Consider the following 20068-nt stretch of genomic DNA (forward strand, 5'->3'; position numbering starts at 1 on the left):
TCAGCCAAGTTGTTAGAGCCTACCTTTAAGCCAGACCACCTGGCTTTGAGTCGCTGGCCTCTGACTTCCCAGATGAGTGATCTTGGGCAATTAACTGGCTTCTTTTCTGCGCCAGCTTCCTAAAATGGTGGTGATAATACATGCCTCAGAGCACTGGGTGGCTCAGTCAGTTAAGTGTCTGACTTCAGCTTAAGTCATGATTTCACAGTTCGTGAGTTCAAGCCCCGCATTGGGCTCCCTGCTGTCAGCACAGAGCCTGCTTTGGATCTGCTGTCTCTTTCTCTCTCTGCCCCTCCCCTGCTCTTCTCTCAAAAATAAATAAGCATTAAAAATTTTTTAAATTACACATGCCTCATAAAGGTGTTTGGGAGGACTGAATATGCAGAGTGTTTAAAACCATGTCGAGAACATGGTGGTAGTGCTTTGTTCTTCTGTATAATGAAGATTTTGAGACACTGCCAGATCTCAAAGTGTCTTCAGGATTAAGCTCTACTTAGTATTCTGGCTTCTATTAGAATATTCATTATTCCCTTATTGCCTTCACTCTCCATTTTAGATCTCAAAAAGTTTACTAGTTCATTTTTTCAGTAACCTTGTATACATATTCACAGAAGTACAGAAAATACAGGTGAAAAAAATAAAAACATCACACCAGCCAGAGATCAGAGATCACTGTGGTTGAATCTTTTGTGCACATCCCTTTTGGATGTTTTTTATTCCTTACATGTCCATAGTGTATATTTGTGTTTTAATCAAAATGAGATGTACATACTGTTGGGGACCTGTTTTTGTTTTTGTTTTGTAGTTAATGATCTTTACCGTTTTCATTTTAGTAAATATTTATTAAAGTACTTTAAAAATAATCTTTTACAGTACTGTCACTATGTCGCTGGGCTGGTGGGAATTGGCCTTTCCCGTCTGTTCTCCGCCTCAGAGTTAGAGGACCCCCTGGTCGGTGAAGATATAGAGCGTGCCAATTCTATGGGCCTGTTTCTGCAGAAAACAAACATCATTCGTGATTACCTGGAAGACCAACGAGAAGGAAGGGAGTTTTGGCCTCAAGAGGTAACAGAGTTAGGGCATTTGGGAAAAATAGTTTCAAATACTTTCTGAAAACAAAACAAATCTTTTGGTTGCAAGTGATAGAAATGTGAATCAAGCTACCTTAGGGAACATAGGAGAATGTATAAAAGAGGTTAAGATTTAGTTTGCTTCAGTGTAGAATAGCTAAATCCAAGGTTCAGTCATATGTGTGTGTGTGGAGGGGTGCTCTGTCCCCTTTTTTCTATCTCTTAGACAGGCCTTTTCCAAGTGGTAGATATAACACTCCATGACTCATAACCTACTAGCTTAACAAAAAAGTCCTTAGGAAGGCCTGCTTGGTGGGGCTTGGTTCCTGTGCCCATCCCATAATCAGCTACTGTAGCCAGAGGGGTGAGTACTTTGGCCAGACCTGGATTATTTCTGCCCAACACACACAGATGGATTCCCCCCACCCGCCCCAGGAAGAAGGATTCTATGGCAGGAGGGAGGAAGATGCTAGATAGACAAAAACTACAGATGTTCATTATAAGAGACAAGAGTTCATCTTTGACTTCATTTAAAAAACAGATGGGGGGGCGGTGCCTGTGTGGCTCAGTCGGTTAAGCGTCTGACTTCAGCTCAGGTCATGATCTCGCGGTTCATGGGTTTGAGCCCCACGTCGGGCTCTGTGCTAACAGCTAGCTCACAGCCTGGAGCCTGCTTTGGATTCTGTATCTCCCTCTCTCTCTGACCCTCCCCTGCTCACGCTGCCTCTCTCTCTCTCTCAGAAATAAATAAAACATTTTAAAAAATTAAAAAAAAAAATAGATAGGGAAAGGAAAGGCTTGGACATTGATTTTATTCAGAAGGAAAGCTAGAAAATATATTTCCTTAATTCTTTTTTTAAATTTAAGTAATCTCTACACCCAATGTGGGGCTCAAACTCACGACCTCAAGATCAAGAGTCTTCTGATCGAGCCACCCAGGTGCCCCAGAAAGCTAGAAAATCTTATGACTATTTCCTGGTTTTATCCTAGCATTTGCCTGTTGCTTTCCATAAAATGGTTTCCAAAAACCAAGTGGTTTTAAAGTGGAAAAAAAGACAGCTGACAAAGTAGGGAGAATATTTGCAACTTACGCCACAAATAGAGTTAATATTCCTAATATAAAAATTGCTAAAAGTTAGGAAAAGTTAAGACTAATTACCCTATAGAAAAACAGACAGAGATGAGAACAGATCACAGAAAGAAAGATCATTAAACAGCTAAAAAGATGATCAATCTTATTCCTAAGAAAAATTCACATTAAAACTATCCTGGGCTCAGATGTCGTAGTTGGTCAAGCTTCCCAGGTGACTACTGTGCAGGCTGGGTTGAGAAGCAGCTCTTGACCGCCCTTCCTTTGACACCAGTCCTGAGAAGGGAACGGGTTCGTGTGAGGACCTGCAGTGAGTGAGTCAGCGGCCACTGGAAGGGACACCCCCATCTCCTGGAGCCCAGCCAGGGTCTGTCCACTGTACGACACTGCCTCTCTCACAGGCGCATCACCCAAGTCTCGTTCGTGAGCACCAGCTCTGCAGTCCTGTACACATTTCACTTCCCTCTTCTGTAAAATGGAATAGTTCATACCACAGGGAGGTGGTGTGTGTAAAATGAGATAAACTGCAGCCCAGGGTGCTTTAATGAAGGTCAGTTCAAATAGCTTACCCCAAAAATGAGATAACAGGATCCTGAGACACTGTTCTTGCATCGGACTGGCAGACAGTCATATTCTGATAAACCTGAAGCAAGATTGGGGAACCAGGCACTCTTGTGTGGCTGGTGAGCGTACGCTTGTACAGCCCTGAGGGCTGGCAGTTTGGCAAATGAGTCCTCTGGGAGCATGTTGATTCAGTGTCCTTTGTAGTAACAATTTATGAACAACCTGGATGTCCCTCTATACAGGACTGATTGAATGAGCTATGGTATATTGACCTGCTGGAGCACGAGAAGAACTGTACTACTCTGGAGTAATCTCCAGGCTCTATCATTACATGAAAAATGCAGGTGCATAATACCGTAGTTCTTTTTTGTTTTTTAGTTAGTTAACATACAGTGCAGTATTGGGTTCAAGAGTAGAATTCAGGGATTCATCACTTACACACAACACCCAGTGCTCATCCCAACAAGTGCCCTCCTCAGAGCCTATCACCGATCTAGCCCATCCCCCACCCACCTCCCTCCACTAACCCTCCAGTTTGTTCTCAATCATTAAGCGTCTCTTGTGGTTCGTTTCCTTTTTTTCTCCTTTTTCCCCTCCCTTACCCATGTGTTCATCTGTCTTGTTAAATTCCACATGTGAGTGCGATCATATGGTATTTGTCTCTAATTGGCTTATTTCAACAGCATAGTTTAAATGGAAGGATAAACCAAAACTAATAAAATGTTTTCAGTAATCGTGAGTAATATTTTTGTTGAAATACTGAAACTATGACAGAAACTTTGTAACATGAAGTAAATAGGCAATTGTGTTCTTATCAGTCTAGGAACCAAGGATTTCCAGTCTGAAATGAAAGATACAAATATGAAACAATAAAGTTAAGCAAAACCCCCATAATCCTGAACTGAATTGGAAATACCAATATGAACTCGTAATACAGAGTCTTTAAAAAAAAAAAAAAGTCTAGCTCTGTTTACCAACAATGACCAAACCAGTAGTAATATGTACCTCTGGTGTTCTAATTTGGTCTTTTAATACCATTTCCCAGTATAAGGAATAGTAGGGGCAGAAAATACATAAAAGGAGCTTGGAATATACTGTCATGCCAGGAAGTGGGAGCTATCAAAGTAAAAAAACAGTACAGGATAAAGAGGGACAGGATCCTATTTGAAGAGGCTTTCACTGGCCACACATGGAACAATTTGAGTATCAAAAAGAATAAAAATGGCAGTGGGTTAAAACACATCAAATGTGTTTAAATAAAAGTGAGCGTGCACCTCTTGATGAAAGAGACGTTGGTGTGTTCTTAATCAAGAGGCACATAATGTCTGACCTTTGCCCACTTTTGATGTTAGCAGTCATTATGAGGCTTCATGCCTAGTTCTGTTAATTTATTAGGGTTGCAAAAGTGTTTTTATCACAGCTTCATTGAGACACAGTTCACTTACTGTATACAGTTCATCCTTCTAAAGTTTTTAGTATGTTCAGAGTTGTGCAGCAATCACCACAATTAATTTTAAAATGTTGTCATTGGGGCGCCTGGGTGGCTTAGTCCGTTAAGCGTCCGACTTTCGCTTAGGTCATGATCTCGCGATTCGTGGGTTCAAGCCCCGCGTCGGTCTCTGTGCTGACTGCCGGCTCAGAGCCTGGAGCCTGTTTCAGAGTCTGTGTCTCCCTCTCTCTCTGACCCTCCCCTGCTCACGCTGTCTCTCTCTCTTTCTCTCCTAGAAATAAATAAAAATATTTTTAAAAAATAAATAAATAAAAATAAAACGTCGTCATTACCCCAGAAAGAAACCCCATGCCCTCTAGCAGTCACGATCTGTTTTCCCCTGATGCCCACTCCCCAGCCCTCAGCAACCAACCATCTTCTTTCTGTCTCTGTAGATTTGCTTGTTTTGGACCTTTCATGTAAATGGAATCATATATGTGACTGACTTCTTCCCCTTAGTGTAATACTTTTAGGGTTCATCCATGAGGTAGGATGTTATCAGTACATTAGTCCTTCTTATAGCCAAATAATATTCATTTGTATAGATCAGCCGCATTTTATTGGTTCATTTATCAGTTGAGGAATATTTAGGTTGTTTCCGCTTTTTGGCTATTTTTATTTTTGAGAGGGAAAGAGAGACAGAAAATCTGAAGTAGGCTCTGCACTGACAGCAGAGAGCCCCATGTGGGGGCTGGAGCTCATGAACCATGAGATCATGACCTGAGCTGAAGTCAGACGCTCAACCAGCTGAGCCACTCAGGCGCCCCCACTTTTTGGCTATTATTAATATGCTGTGAACGTTTATATACAGGTTTTGAGTGGACACGTGTTTCCATTTCTCTTGGATATATACCTAGGAGAGGAATTGCAGGTTCACACAGCTAGTAACCTTTGAGGAACTGCCAGAATGTTTTCCACAGTGATACTCTTGTACCACTCGTGTCAGCAGTATAGGAGGGTTCTAATTTCTCCATATCCTTACCAACAGTTGTTATCTTTTTTTATGTATGTGTATAACATCTTTTTTTTTTTTTTGGTAAAGTTTGCATAATGTACGATTTACAATTCAAACTATTTTTTAAATGTATAGTTCTGTACCCATTAAACAGTAGCTCCCTACTTCTCTATGTTATCTATCTTGTTTTATTATACCCCTCCTTGTGGGTGTGGAGTGGCATCTCATGTGGTTTTGGTACATAATCTCTGATAGCTAATGATGTGGAACATTTCATGTGACTGGCCATTTGTATATTTTCTTTGGAGAAATATCTATGCAGGTACTTTTTCTGAAAACTACTAAAATACTTTCAGATATTTTAATGGTATCGTTTGTGTTTATTATTGAATTCTAAGGGTTCTTTCTATGCTCTGAAGACAAGTCCCTTATTAGATACGTGACTTACAAATATTTTCTCCCAATCTGTGGGTTATCTTCTTCATTTCTTGATATCTTTTGGAGCACAAAATTTTTTTAATTTTGACGAGGTCCAGCTTATCTAGTTTCCTTTTTTGTTATTGTGCTTTTGGTGTCATATATAAGAAACCCAATATTGCCTAATATAAGGTCATGAGATTTATGCCTATATTTTCTTCTAAGAGTTTTATATTTTTAGCTCTTACATTGAGTGCTTTGATCCATTTTGAGTTAGTTTTTGTATGTGGTGTGAGGTAGAGGTCCAGCTTCATCATTTCGCGCAGATGTCCAGCTGTCCCAGTACTATTTGTTGAAAAGATTGTTCTTTCTCCCATTGAATTATTTTAGCACCCTGTTGAAAATCAGTTGACCCTGAATATGAGAGTTTATCTCAGGACTTTCAATTTTTTGCCATAAAGTAAGAACTTATTAATTCTATATCTGTGCCTTCCTTTATTAGCTGGGCTGATTTTATAGGAGATGCATCGTCTCATTTGCTATTTGCTTATTGAGTGGTACAGTTCAGGTACAGAAGGCAGTATATATATTTGATTCTTTTTCTTTACCCAGCTTTTAAGATAATTTTCTGTCACCCTCAGAAGGTGACCAAGTAGTTACTTTTTGCTATCATTATAAGGAACTCACAGGTTAAAACATATTGATTGGGTTTAATCTGTTGCAATTATTCTCACTCTGAAAGCTTAAAATTTCCCTCCTTTGCTCAGGAAGAGATTCAGGTTGGCTCTTGAGTCCTCTTGACCCTTAATAGTCTATGGTAGCTTCCTTGCCATTTGATATGTGAAGATGTTCTAAACTTACTTTGTGCATTTCCTGTCTAAGATCTGGACTCATCCATCTCTTCAAGAAGCCCAGGCAAGGCACCTGGGCTATTGGAAAAGAGTAGCCAACAGCACACTTGGGCAGGATAGTCATTGCTCTTGGGGTAGTCTGTGTGTGTGTGTGTGTGTGTGTGTGTGTGTGTTCGCACATGTGTGTGTTTAGTTTTATAGCTAAAATACCTTGTAATTTATATTGATAAATTTACAAATACCTTGTAAATTTGTATTGATATTTCCATTTCAAACTCAGGACAACAGGGTGGTTATATATCTCCTCCTCTGTATTATATCTCTACATCATTTCTTCCTCATTAAGATTCATAGTTCTCAGGGAAATAAGAGGTGCTAGAATTAGTACATGCCATAACTACTCATCTGCTTTTTTTCCACATTACAGATCTTGCAGTCTCTGAATAGTGATACTTATGCTACTACCACCAAATATGATTACTGAAAATAATTTGAAAAAATTGTTTTTGCGTATGCTCTCCTAATTCCCAGTTTTTTATGAGTTTATTTATGTCTGAATTGTCAGATCAGATAGCCATTACCACTGTAACATCTCCCCTTTCTCCTTTATTTTGTCTTGGTTTATGCTCACCACCAGTCTTTATGTTGATGTCTCTACCATTTTGGTTGTCTAGAGCTCGCACTCTGGTAGATAGGAAAGACCCATGATATAATAATTCCCCGTGTTTATACATACTGATGATAATTTGTGTCCTTGATATTTGAAAGTCAGATTTTTCTAGCTATAAAGTTTTTAGCTCACATTTTTGAGTACCTTAAATGTGTTACTCCCATTTTCTTCGGCTTTACAGACTGGCTGTTGAAAATCTAATAATAATTTTCTTTTCCTTATAAGTTGTGAGTTCTTTTTCTTTTCCTCAGTGCTCACTGCCTAGATGCATTATCACTGGAGAGGCCAAAAGGTGCTATCCTAATTCTGTCATCCTTTCTGCATCGATTAGCACGAATTTTGGATTTTGTAAAAATGGTAGTGATTGTGGCAGCAGCATGGTTTTAGGAGTTTTCCCAAATTCTCAAAAAGAGATAAAAGAACTCAACAAAAGAATTCAAACAAACATACCCAAACCCCGGCCCATGGATAAGCTGTACAGAGCATCCCCAGGAACACAAGTGGGTGCAGATGAGACCCCAACACTGCAGACAGACCCTGCGTGACGGAACAAGACAGGCCAAATGTCAATAGTTGTTGAGGCTGGTGGATGCATACATGGGGTTTGCTAAATGTTTTCTCCAAGTTCTGTAGAACGATCTAGTACCATTAATTTGAGCGTGTTTAGGTACAAATTAAGAATGGATAACAAATTTGACTTTCCATAGAATCTCCTAGTCCTTTTAGGCCAGTCATTTATTTGGGGGAGTGTGTAAAGTTACAATAAATGTTATTCTTTGGGAAGCTTAAGAGTTTTCAAAAATGGGGTGCCTGGGTGGCTCGGTTGTTAAGCATCCGACTGTTGATTTCAGCTAAAGTCACGATCTCATAGTTCCTGAGTTCAAGGCCCACGTCGGGCTCTGGGCTGACAATGTGGAGCCTGCTTGGAATTCTCTTTCTCCTTCTCTCTGCCCCTTTCCTGCTCTTACTTTCTCAAAATAAATAAACAAAATTTTTTTTTTTAATGCTAAAAAAATTGTTACCAAAGATGAAAATAGGTTATTTGCTAGCTTCAGAAACTACTTTTTTAAAAATTTTTAAAGTTTTTTGTTTTTTATTTGGAGAGAATATGAGCAGAGAAGAGTGGTGGGAGGAGAGAAAGAGAGAGAATTTCAAGCAGGTTCCATACTCAGCACAGGGCCCTATTGGGGACTCAGTCCATCATCCTGGGATCATGACCAGAGCTGAAATCAAGAGTTGGACGCTGAACTGACTGAGCCACCTAGGTGCCCCCAGGGACTCCTTTAAATAATATCATTAAAAATTGTCAAATCAGTCCCACTGTTGGAGTTGAAGATGTTATTTCACTTTTGAGTTACTAAGGTCCAAGGAGGTAATGTTCTCATAGTACAGACTCAGCTCATTTTCCTCAAATATGATTGTCTGGCAGCATTCTCAGAATAGGGAATGTGATGTTAATCACTAATTACTTGGAGACCTGACCATCTTCATTATGTTTAATGTTTAGCTTGTAGCACTCTTGTAGCTGAGTCTGTGTATATCTGGTTATGTTTTTCAGGAGTAGACTAATGTCTTGTGAATAACAGGAGTTTTCTTCATCTGAAGTCATTAAACTATTGCTTTAGTCCATGCTGTACTAATCATCCCAAAAGGACAATTTCCCAGAAACTTAACTGACTCCCAGGTTGTGATCAGACCCTGACTGTTTGTCGCAAATGGCCACTTCATGGAGCTTAAAACGGACTTGATCTTGGTGAAAGAGGAGTCCATGGCTAAGAAAAAAACTTTACTGTCCGTCACTGTTCTTATTCACAAAGATTCTTTCATGTTGCTTATACCTTCTTCCCTTATGCACATGCTGACTTCTTTTTAAGGTTTGGGGCAAGTATGTTAAGAAGTTGGGTGATTTTGCAAAGCCACAGAATATTGACTCGGCCGTGCAGTGCCTGAACGAACTTATAACCAACACACTGCACCACATCCCAGATGTCATCACTTACCTTTCAAGACTTAGAAACCAAAGTGTGTTTAACTTCTGCGCTATTCCACAGGTATGCAGAGTGGCTATTCTTGTTATATGGGAAAGGTGGAAGCTAAAGGGAGTGGTGTGCTGGTGCTGATGGAGGTGGAGAGAATACATTTTCTATTTTGGCTTGCTGTATTCGGGAATATGGTTCCTTAAAAAGATGACTCTGGTCTATTTGCTTTGGCTGGTGAAGAGGCAGGCAGTGTCTCACCATACATCCCCTTTGCTCCACGACCACCACACTCAGCGCAGCCTCACTAGATCCTTATTCTGACAGTAAAATCCAGAGCTTTGGCTTAGATGTATGGGGAGTGCTGGATAAAATATGTAGGTGACAGTGTTGTCATTACAAAGTCTTAAGTGCCTAGTTTATGCTGGGCTTTTCCTAGACTCAGGAGAACAGTACCTGGTCCTATGGACCTAGCCCCTCAGTACCCTAGGAGCTTACACTTTTTAAATGCCTTTACCAATTATTTCAGTTTTAACTCCAATAAATTAAAGTTCTAGGATTTAGCTGATTTGGAAACTCGATTTAATCTTTAAATGGCCAATCTTGAATGGTCGTTGGAACTAAAATCTGTATGCCTGACTTCCGTTTATTCTAGAAATAATACACCTTTGAGCTTGAGAACTATCCCTCCTTCCCATTTGTACCCTATCCCCTCCATGCTGCTTTTTCACGTATAATGGTTGTGTTTGTTGTCGGAAAAATAGGAAATTCTTTGTAGATAATATTTTTTTGAGATACATTTTTTGGCTCTATGACTCATTACTCTAGCATAGAAAATGTTGTATTGACTCCTGTTTGTTTTTTCCAAATAAAAAGGAGCTTTCGTGGTCAAACCAAAGAATCATTTAAGACTGCAAAGACCACTTGAGTCTGGGTGTTGTTGAGGAAGGGAGGAGAGGGAAAGGTACAAGTTTTGATATGCTTTCTTCATAGGTACTTTTTTTCTGGTTAGTTACATGTTAGCTCTTTGGCACTTCCTTATTCTATAGAGGATTTTTTTTTTTTACGTTTTCACAACGGCAATTGCTTATAGTACCATTCCTTTTTTTTATGAAGTGAAATGAATTAGCATTTTCTTTCCTCTCCCCCTCCTTATCTCTAGGTAATGGCCATTGCCACTTTGGCTGCCTGTTACAATAACCAGCAGGTATTCAAAGGCGTAGTGAAGATCCGAAAAGGACAAGCAGTAACTCTAATGATGGACGCCACGAATATGCCGGCTGTCAAAGCTATAATATACCAGTATATGGAAGAGGTGGGTTTCTATTTAACTACCTGGATCATTTCTAGCTGTTTGGGGGATTTAAATAATGTCATTATTTAAATAGTTCGTATTTGGACATTAGATGATCCTAACAACTCACTGTGTTATGGTATAAAGAGACAGGACAGGAGTTGGTCTCTTGTATGCGGAAATTTTGTATATGCACGGGTTGCTGACTGTGCAGACACAGTGAGAGGGGTACAAGGCAGCCAGCCTTAGGGTGGAGATCCTAAGCAGAATCATAGGCTTTGAGCTGGAAGCTCATGTTAGAGGCCAACCAGGATTTTTGTTTTATGGGTGAGGAGAATGAGGCTAAGGCTTTCATGTGAATGCCGTATCTGACCGAGAAGATCTGGGACCCCGGTCCATCCACACTGCCTCACATCCAATCCAGTACTTTCTACTACTTCATAGGCCTCAACTGAGAAACCACCACAGGGAATTTCAGCAAAGGAAAACCATCAAGTTGCAATGATTTCTAAATTTTCTTTCTTTTTAATAATCTTTTTAATGCTTTTGTTTATTTTTGAGAGAGAGTGAGACACATGGAGTGCAGGTAGGGGAGGGGCAGAGAGAGGAAGACACAGAATCCAAAGCAGGCTCCAGGCTCTGAGCTGTCAGCACAGAGCCCAACATGGGGCTCAAACCCACAAACTGTGAGATCCATGACCTGAGCTAAAGTCAGATGCTTAACTAACTGAGCCACCCAGGTACCCTGATTTCTAAAGTTTCTAATGCAGATCTCATTTCAAGTACCAAAATCATCCTATAAAACAAAACATACTTGTTCAAGTCAAATCTCCTTCTATGGAGGGTATAATACATGACTAGGTTCAAAAAAAAGAAAAACCCTTTTCTTAGAGGCTAAAACTCTATAATCACTAGGTCTTAGATCAGTGGTTTCTTTTTCGTTTTTTTTCTTTTTAATATTTATTTTTTTTGAGAGAGACAGAAACAGAGTGAGTGGGGGCAGGGGCTGAGAGAGAAAGACACACACAGAATCAGAAGCAGGCTCCAGGCTCTGAGCTGTCAGCACAGAGCCTCACGTGAGGCCCGAACCCACAAACCACAAGATCATGACCCAAGCTGAAGTTGGATGCCTAGATGCCTAACTGAGCCATCCAGGTACCTGAGCAGTGGTTCTTAATTAGAGATACTTTTGCACCTCCTTTCCTGCAGGGGACATTTGGCAATATCTGGAGACCTTTTTTTTCCTTTTCTTTTCTTTCTTTCTTTTTTTTTTTTGATTGTCAGTCTGGGGAGATGGGTGGCTACTGCCTTCTGGTGAGTGGAGGCCCTGAGATCCTTAGGTATGTCCTTACTGAAGATTGAAATACTACAGAAATACACGGAAACATAACAAGACCTTCCTCCCTCCTCTTCCCCAGAGAGAACTACTGTGCCTTTACAGGGATGTGATTTGTAATAGCAGTTTCCTCTAAATAGAAGTCTGCAAAAACAGTTATTTCCTCTGGTTTCTATGGCATATTGCACATTCTCCTTGGAGTTCTCCCTGTCTTCTATCTGACAAACTTTGGCCTTGCGCATTTCTACCAGAGGTACCTGTAGAAGGTGTAAGAGAAGACCAAAATTTTTTCTTAACCTGAAAATTAGTGATTGAAGTGTTAAGCCATTGACCAAAAAATTGCTGCTGATGAGACTGGGGACAGTCTTGTTCACCATAGAGCCAGTGCTTACTCTGAGCTTACTGTGTGCTGGCATAGCACCCAAAAAGGTGGGACTATTAATATCAAGGAAACTTGAGGCTGGAGCCATAATTTGGACCCAGATCTGGCTGACTTCAGACCCTAGGCTGTTCACTACAATTTTGAGGGGGTTGGATTATCCTTTCTAAACTGAGTAGTACTTTATGAGGCACTTTTTTTCCATTTTATATAAATTAGAATCCTTTTATGTACCATGTAGTTCAGAGAATATTTAGCTTTAATAGTGACCACCAATTTCAAAAAACCACTTTTTAAAAATGTAGCTAGTTCCATTACTATATTAAATTCAGATGCTATCTGGTATTTTCCTTAACCATTGGAATTAAATCCTAGCTGTGATTAACAGTTTGATTTGGGACATGGGTACACACACTGTGTACAGCTGACCCACCTCCCACTGCTTTTTATTAAAACACAGTCACACCCATTTGCTTATGTATTGTTTGACGTGGCCTCAAAATACAGTAGCAAAGTTGAGGAGCTACAGCAGAGGGTGGCTGAAAATATTTTCTGGCCCTTTAAGGAACACTGATTGAGGTCATCAGTTTTATTTATTTATTTATTTTTTAAATATTTTTATTTCTAGGAGAGAGAGGGAGAGAGAGACAGCGTGAGCAGGGGAAGGTCAGAGAGAGAGAGGGAGACACAGGCTCTGAAATAGGCTCCAGGCTCTGAGCTGGCAGTCAGCACAGAGCCTGACGCGGGGCTCGAACCCACGAACCGCGAGATCATGACCTAAGTGAAAGTCGGACGCTTAACCGACTAAGCCACCCAGGCGCCCCGAGGTCATCAGTTTTAAAGCTACTATGGGGAAACCCAACATAATTTGGAGGAAACATTAATACTTGAGTTGATTTGATTCAGAAAAATCTCTGAAGTCTTTCAAGTCCAAAGGAATAAAATGTGATCATGGTTTTAATGTCAGCATGAATGAAATTTCAACTTAAAACTTTTTGTTTGAAGACCACAAGTTGTCTATTTGCTGGTGTCCAGATATTATCCCTGATCCTACTTGTTCTCACTGACCAAGTCTGTCCTTTGCAGGAAGGCTGCAAGCCTTCTGTCAGTGTGGGACACCTGAGTGGCTCAGTTGGTCAAGCATATGAGTTTGGCTGAGGTCATGATCTCATGGCAGGTGAATTCGAGCCCTGCACTGGGCTCTGTGCTGGCAGTTCAGAGCCTGGAGCCTGCTTCACATTGTGTCTTCTTCTCGCTCTCTGCCCCTCCCCAGCTCGTGCTCTCTCTCTCTCAAAAAATAAACATTAAAAAAAAAAAGGAAGAGTTAGAGGGACACTCAAACCTTCCTGAGTAGGTAGGCACTGCTCCTCAGCGCCCTCTGTTGCCCTCGAGCTGCCTCAGCTTCAAACCAGTCTGGATACCTGTCAGCTGGCGAGCAGCTCAGCCAGCTATTTTGGGACAGGAACAAATACTCAGGCAAACAGCCAGAAGCTGTTGTTTCCTTCCATGCCAATGCTCATTCCCCGGCGAGGGCAACCTCTCTCAAGCGGGCACACCTTCCCATTTTACCCTGCGCTGCCGTTCCTCTAGAGTGTCGTCATGTTCTCCAAGCCCTTTTTGTGCACACAACTCAAAAGTGTGGCCCTCAGGCCAGCAGCATTGGCGGCCCCTGGGCACTAGCTAGAGCCTCACCCCTACTCAAACCCACTGACTCAGAGTCTGCCTTTACCAAGATCCCCAGGTGATTCCTGTGAACAGAAAGTTTGAAAAGCAAACTGCTGGGGGCGCCTGGGTAGCCTCATCGGTTGAGTGTCCGACTCTTGATTTCGGTTCAGGTCATGATCCCAGGGTTCTGAGATCGAGTCCTGTCTGCCTCACTGGTCCTGGATCCTGCTTAAGATTCTCTCTCCCCCTCTGTCCCTTCCCTGCTCATGTGCTCACTCACTGTCTGTCTCAAAACAAGAAAAGTGCTGCTGTACCTCTCCATCCTCTCCTCCTCAGCTGGCTCTGCCTTGAACCATGTGAGGAAGTGCAAGATTATATGTTGTGAACTCTCTCCACTTCTCTGTCCTCCGCTGCTGTGTGAGCCCAACCCCTGCATGCATGCGCCCCTGCTCCCGCCTCTCGCCCCCTCAAGATCTGCCTCCTCTTTATCTAAAGCCCCCTCCTTTCCAGGTGCCTCCTCTAGTTTGCACTATGGCCACTCAGCTTCAAAAAGTAAACAGGTCAATGCTTGGCTTGACTTTGCCCCTCTTTACTTCATCCCTTTCCTCCTCGTCTCCGAGGTAAGCTTCTCGAAAGATACATGTACTTCATGTTACTGATTCCCATTTTTTTCTCAATTCAACTTATGCTAGCTTTTGTTCCTACCTTGTCAGAACTTTTCTTTTTTTGTTTTTAAATATTTATTTTTGAGAGACAGAGACAGAGTGTGAGCGGGGAAGGGTCAGAGAGAGAGGGGGACACAGAATCTGAAGCAGGTTCCAGGCTCTGAGCTGTCAGCACAGAGCCCAAAGCAGAACTTGAACTCAAGAACAGCAAGATCATGGGGCAAGTAAGGGAATTCTGACTTTTTACTTTATTTCTGTATCTTGTTTTTATAAGCTTAACTCCATTATCTAATTTTTTTTGAAAAGAAAGGAAATTATAGTTTCATCCATTTTTCTGTTCTTTCTAGAGTTATTCTTGGTAGCATAATATTAGATATCAGATATCATTAGCATATTTCTGTAGGCTTTTTTTTTTTTTTTTTTTACAGTGAGCTCTCTGCCCATTGTGGGGCTTGAACTCATGACCCAGAGATCAAGAGTCACATGTTCTACTAATTGAGTCAGCCAGGCACCCCTGTGGGCATATTCATTTCTTTTGTCATACTAAATTACAACTGTGCCCTTTTGGTGGGGAGGTGGGAGGGTGGCAAGAATATAATTTATGTCTGGAAAAAATACCCATTATATGACTCAGTTGGTTAAGCATCCAACTGTGGCTCAGGTCATGGTCTCATGGGTCATGGGTTTGAGCCCCACATCGGGCTGTGCTGACAGCTCAGAACCTGGAGCCTGCTTCAGATTTTGTGTCTCCCTTGCTCTCTGTGCCTCTCCCCCACTTGTGCTCTCTCTGTCTTTCTTTCTCAAAAATAAACATTTAAGAAAAATTTTAAGTACCCATTATATAATGAAAATTTTGAGTAAAAAGCTATTTAAAAAACATGCCTGCTCTGTAATCTTCCTCTTCTTTGTCTCTGTCTGGGCTCACATCATTGTCTCTTCCCCCCTCAGTCATCTCTTAACTGCTTTGTCAGCTTAGTAAAGGCCTCCTGAGTGCCAGGCACAGTGCTGGGCTGGAGGTAGAAAGGTGAGTAAAATGTGGTGCTTTAGAGACTTGCAGTCTAGTGAGGGAGACGCATAGAAACAGGTGCATTCAGCGCTATGTGGTAAGGTAGGAGTCTGTGAAGGAGAGTGGCATGTGGCCCAACCTGGGGGTTCAAGGCAGGTTTTCTAAAAGACTAACACCTAAGACTTGGGCAACAGGTAAGAGTTAAGCCAGGTGAAGGAGTGTGACAGGGGCATTCCAGGCAGAGGGAATGGTGTGAGCAAAGAGGGGAACAGATGCATGCAGAGCATCACAAGTGTAAGACAACAGTGTCTTACAGTTGTAGAGTGAGAAGAGACCACAGGGTGGAGCAGCAGGTGAAGCTGGAGAGATTCAGTGGGCCCAGGTCAGGGGCACCCTCACGTTCCACATCGTGGAGCTCAGACCTTATTCAGCAGGTGGTAGCCACTGAAGGTGTCCGGCAGAGGTGTTTAGTTTCTTTGGTGACAATGTGGAGAGCAGGTGAGTGGACATCAGGACCCCGGAGAGTCAGGAGCCCAGGTTGGAGGTTGGTAATAGCTCAGATGAGAGGCTGCTGTAGTTGCAAGCATGGAGGTAAGGCCTAGACTCAGCAAATGTGTCAGGTTTGTGGAGGGGTAGGAGGGGTGAAGGCACCAGGAAGACTCAAGGATAGCTCTCTGGCGCCCTGCTTCTCCTCTCACTTGTCTTTTGCTAGCCTATTGCGCACACCACAGTTCCCATCTTGTTTGTCTGGCCGTGTTTGCCCGGTCTTTTCCAGTATCATTTCCCCTCTTCGGTGTTGCTCTCCTCCAGCCCAACAAACTGTGCCGACATTACCAGGCGCCACTGTGCCCCTGGCTCTGAGGCGTTGGGGATGCGGAGGTCAGGGAGCACCTGGGTGGCGGGCTTCCTTGCTCCCTAGGACAGGCTGTGGGGTTACACAGGCCTCGGTTGATATCCTGCTTTATTAGTGGAGTGACTAGGGGGTGATTCCTTTCATGTTCTCTGAGTCTGTTTCCTCATAATGGAAATGGGGACATAAAATACCTGTTTAGGGTTATTGTAAGAGGTAAACACAGAAGATGTTTATAAAGTTCCGAGGACTCAATAAAGTGGTGCTTACTGTTTTTTCCTCCTTTCTTTAACAGATTTATCATAGAATCCCCAGCTCAGACCCATCTTCTAGTAAAACAAGACAGATCATCTCCACCATCAGGACACAGAATCTTCCCAATTGTCAGCTGATCTCCCGAAGTCACTACTCCCCCATATACCTGTCATTTGTCATGCTCCTGGCTGCCCTGAGCTGGCAGTATCTGAGCACCCTGTCCCAGGTCACAGAGGACTATGTTCAGACTGGAGAGCACTGACTGGGGAAGAGTGGAATGGATTGACCTTTCCTTGAAGGAAGGATGTTGGTTACCCGCCCCCTTATTTCCCTCCTGCTCTGATCCCTAAGAGAATTCTGTGGACTTGGACCCTTAGAAACTGTGACCTGCAGTTGAGAAGATGAGGATAAACGGGAAGGATACCTCCCGCTTGGCAAGCAGGCACTTGTGGATGGGCTCATGTCTGCGCACGGCGGCCACAGCAAAGCGCCCCTCGCTGCAGGGCCGGGCAAGTGGTTGCGTATGCAGTTGCCTCGAGATCTTGTTTAGCTGAGTCCTGGCTAGAATTCTAATGGAATGTATTTAATTTGAAGCAACCTTGGAATACGTGTCCTAATAGAAAGTGAATTTTCTCGGTTTGGTTCTGATTTTTCTCCTCATTTTGTTTTCTCTTCAGTTGATTCGAATGTGGCAGGTGTCAGTGTTTGTAGGTCTAGGTGGTGGTCCCATGTTTCCCATGAATGCAGACTGTCTTCTGCACATGAACGCTAAGGATTCACTTCTGGGTGTTCTGGAATTGTTTCCTCATTTGAAAGGAGATTAGCTTTCACAGAGAAACTGCAGGATTGCCTTTGGGCCCACTGTAGAAGATTGGCCTCCAATTAAGGCTGACTTTTTGAGAAGACACCATATATAAAGATGTGTTTATAATAAAGAACTGAATTACTTTGCATTTGTCAAGGGCAGTTCACTTGAAAGCCTGGATGCGCATGGCAAACAGGAACCCAAGAGTTGGCGTTTAGTGGTCAAGGGCTGGGGTCCCGCTGCTGCCGCCGCAGAGCCAGCCGGAGCAGTGCCGAGAAAAAGGATCCAGGGGCCCAGCCCCAGCCCCACTGTGCCCACTGGAGGTGAGCGAGTGGCAGCATTGCCTCACTGCCCAGCCCGTAACCTGCATTAACTCTGCCAGCCTGCTGTACAGTCGGCCAAGTCTCTTAGCTGCAGCAGAAATTTGATCATGTCCAGGGGGCTTTTTGTGGTTCTTCTTATTGTGGTTGTGGTGGTGGTTGTTTTTAATCTCGTTTCTTTTTTTAAAAAAATTGTGTTTATACACTCAACAAACACAAAAGTGTTTTCAGGTGATGGGCTCAAAGCCAAATGTACTTAGCCTAATTCTTCTAGCATCGCTGTTTGCCTTCCTCTTTATCTCCACACAGTGGGGTTTGTGATGCGCTCTCACCCAGTGACTCACTGAGAATCTCAGCCTGCACCAGGGAGGACATGGCCCCTCTCTAGAGGTGTTTGAAAAAGCCTCTCAAGCTGAGCAGTCAGTGTTGTAGGGCATTAAAGTGCTTTCTAGAAGCCATTAATGCTCTCAGTGTACACAGTATATAGTCTACTCTGAAGCTGCTGTCCCTTGTGGATGGTGACTTCCTCGCCGAAGTTGAGGGTTTTCCCCAGCAATAATACTGGCCTCGCGTTGTTACACACATACCCACACTGAGTTTTTGTCCTGTGACTGCTGCCACCTCCTGACACAATGGCTTCATTTTGGCCCGTGGAAGCTGCACTTGATTGATTTGTTTGAGGCTTAGTCCCGGACACACTTGTCACCACGCTGAAGGCAAAGCCATTTGCCGCATAGAGGACAGACAGCTGTTAGCCACACTTGACAGTAATCTTCCAAGCAATTTAAACATCAGAACTTTGGCTTGAGAGTCCAGGGTAGGTTGTTATAAATTTGCGTGTTGAAATATCAGATTAGTTCTGCTAAATTCCCTGTAGAACACAGGACAACTTGGTGGAGAGTCTTGGTCTGAGGTGGATGTACCGGAAGATTTTCTCCTGGCTCAGTCATGATCTCTGCGACTTTCTGAGCTTCTGTAAGGTTTAGATGATCTCCTACGTACCCCCCAATTGTAAAGCTATGTAATTTTTACTGTCACTGACTTGTGCAAAGGTCTTCAAATACTTAGCATCTCTGGCCGACAGTCTACTTGATTTCTACTTGCAGTGCAGTATTTTTAGCTTTTCCTCGGAGAAGTATCTGACCCATCTGAATCTAAGGCTTGAAGTTTAAAAAACTCCATTACAACAGACCCGAGCCAGGAGCCTGCTCTCCCCATTTTGGGAGCTCCTAGAGCTGCAGGTAAAGCCTGCACACACGTGAGAGCCACCCCCCTTTGGGAAAGTGCTCGGAGCAATTAACTGGAAGCCCCATTCTATCGGAACCATTTCTCAGGGCCCTGGCATGTGCATTTGCTTTTGCACAGGGGAGGAGAGGGGGCTGGCCATTTGTTAATTATTCTCCGCAGTCTTGGAAGCAGAGCTCTATGGCTGTGGTTCTCAACTTCAGCATCAAGAGTTACCTGACGGTCCCAGATGGCTTAGGACCATTTGTCTCTCAGGTCTGGGGATGTACCCCAAAACTTGCATGTTAAACAAGTTCTCAGGTGATACAAGTACTGCTGCTTGGCTGGAGCTGTTTGAGAACCACTGCTCTACAGCCTTCTTTTTCTAACTTGAGTGAACATATTGAATTAGGCATCTTGTTAAATTGCAAATGCAGGCTGAGGTCTGGCCCAAATCCTGCATTTCTAACAAGTTAGGTGATGGCCATGCTTTTGAAGTGTAGCTATCTGATGCACACAAAGAGTGGAAAAGGTTCAACTATGTGCTTAATAAGTTCTAAGTCTAAACTAAAACCACGCCCCTCTCCAGGTAATGAATGAAAAGGCACGGTCACTTCCATCTCACAGGGGGATAGGCACCCCAGAAAAACATGGCTCCAATTGGACTGAGGTCACAGTATGGCCAGTGAGGTAATTTGAGGTTTATAGAAGTATTGACATTGATCCCAGTGCTAAATAGACATGGTTTTATTTTTTAACAAAGACTCCTCAAGCTGAGCCTGAGGGTGCTTTGCAGTTCATCTAGGTACTTCCTTTAGTGCAGCTCTTTTGCCTTCCAGGGGGAGGATGGGCTGCAGGTGGGCACGTGGTGGACAGGATGGAAAGGGGATGATTCAACTCCATCTGGAGAGCAGGTCGAATTTGTTAGAACTACATTGAGGTTATGAATGACTTCTGATTGCAATTTTAAGAATAAAGTGATTACAAAATTTGTGGCTTTAGTAGCCTTTGTTAAACACTTCTGAAGCGTGTTGGGTTTCACAAATTTTCACTTCAGTATTCACCAGGTGTAAGGGCTTATTTGATGCAGTTTTGGATTTTTTTTTTAAACGTTTATTCATTTTGAGAGTGTGCAAACCAGGGAGGGGCAGAGAGAGAATCCCATGCAGGCTCCACGCCATCAGTGC

The 20068-nt window shown here is 42.7% G+C and overlaps 1 protein-coding gene across 2 annotated transcripts in view; it reads left to right on the top strand.

The window, feature by feature from the left end:
• FDFT1 (farnesyl-diphosphate farnesyltransferase 1) overlaps positions 1-19870 on the top strand; it is a 39890-nt gene extending 20020 nt beyond the window's left edge. For both annotated transcript variants that reach the window (XM_039219726.1, XM_039219724.1), the window contains 4 exons: positions 874-1065; positions 8981-9157; positions 10245-10397; positions 16573-19870. In XM_039219726.1, coding sequence (XP_039075657.1) covers positions 874-1065; positions 8981-9157; positions 10245-10397; positions 16573-16794 — 744 coding nt within the window. In that variant the 3' untranslated portion in view covers positions 16795-19870. The remainder of the gene's footprint in view (positions 1-873; positions 1066-8980; positions 9158-10244; positions 10398-16572) is intronic.
• The last annotated feature ends 198 nt before the right edge of the window (positions 19871-20068 follow it).

Source organism: Hyaena hyaena, unplaced genomic scaffold (assembly GCF_003009895.1).
Source record: "Hyaena hyaena isolate Hyena2069 unplaced genomic scaffold, ASM300989v1 scaffold_836, whole genome shotgun sequence".
NCBI classification, from domain to species: domain Eukaryota; kingdom Metazoa; phylum Chordata; class Mammalia; order Carnivora; family Hyaenidae; genus Hyaena; species Hyaena hyaena.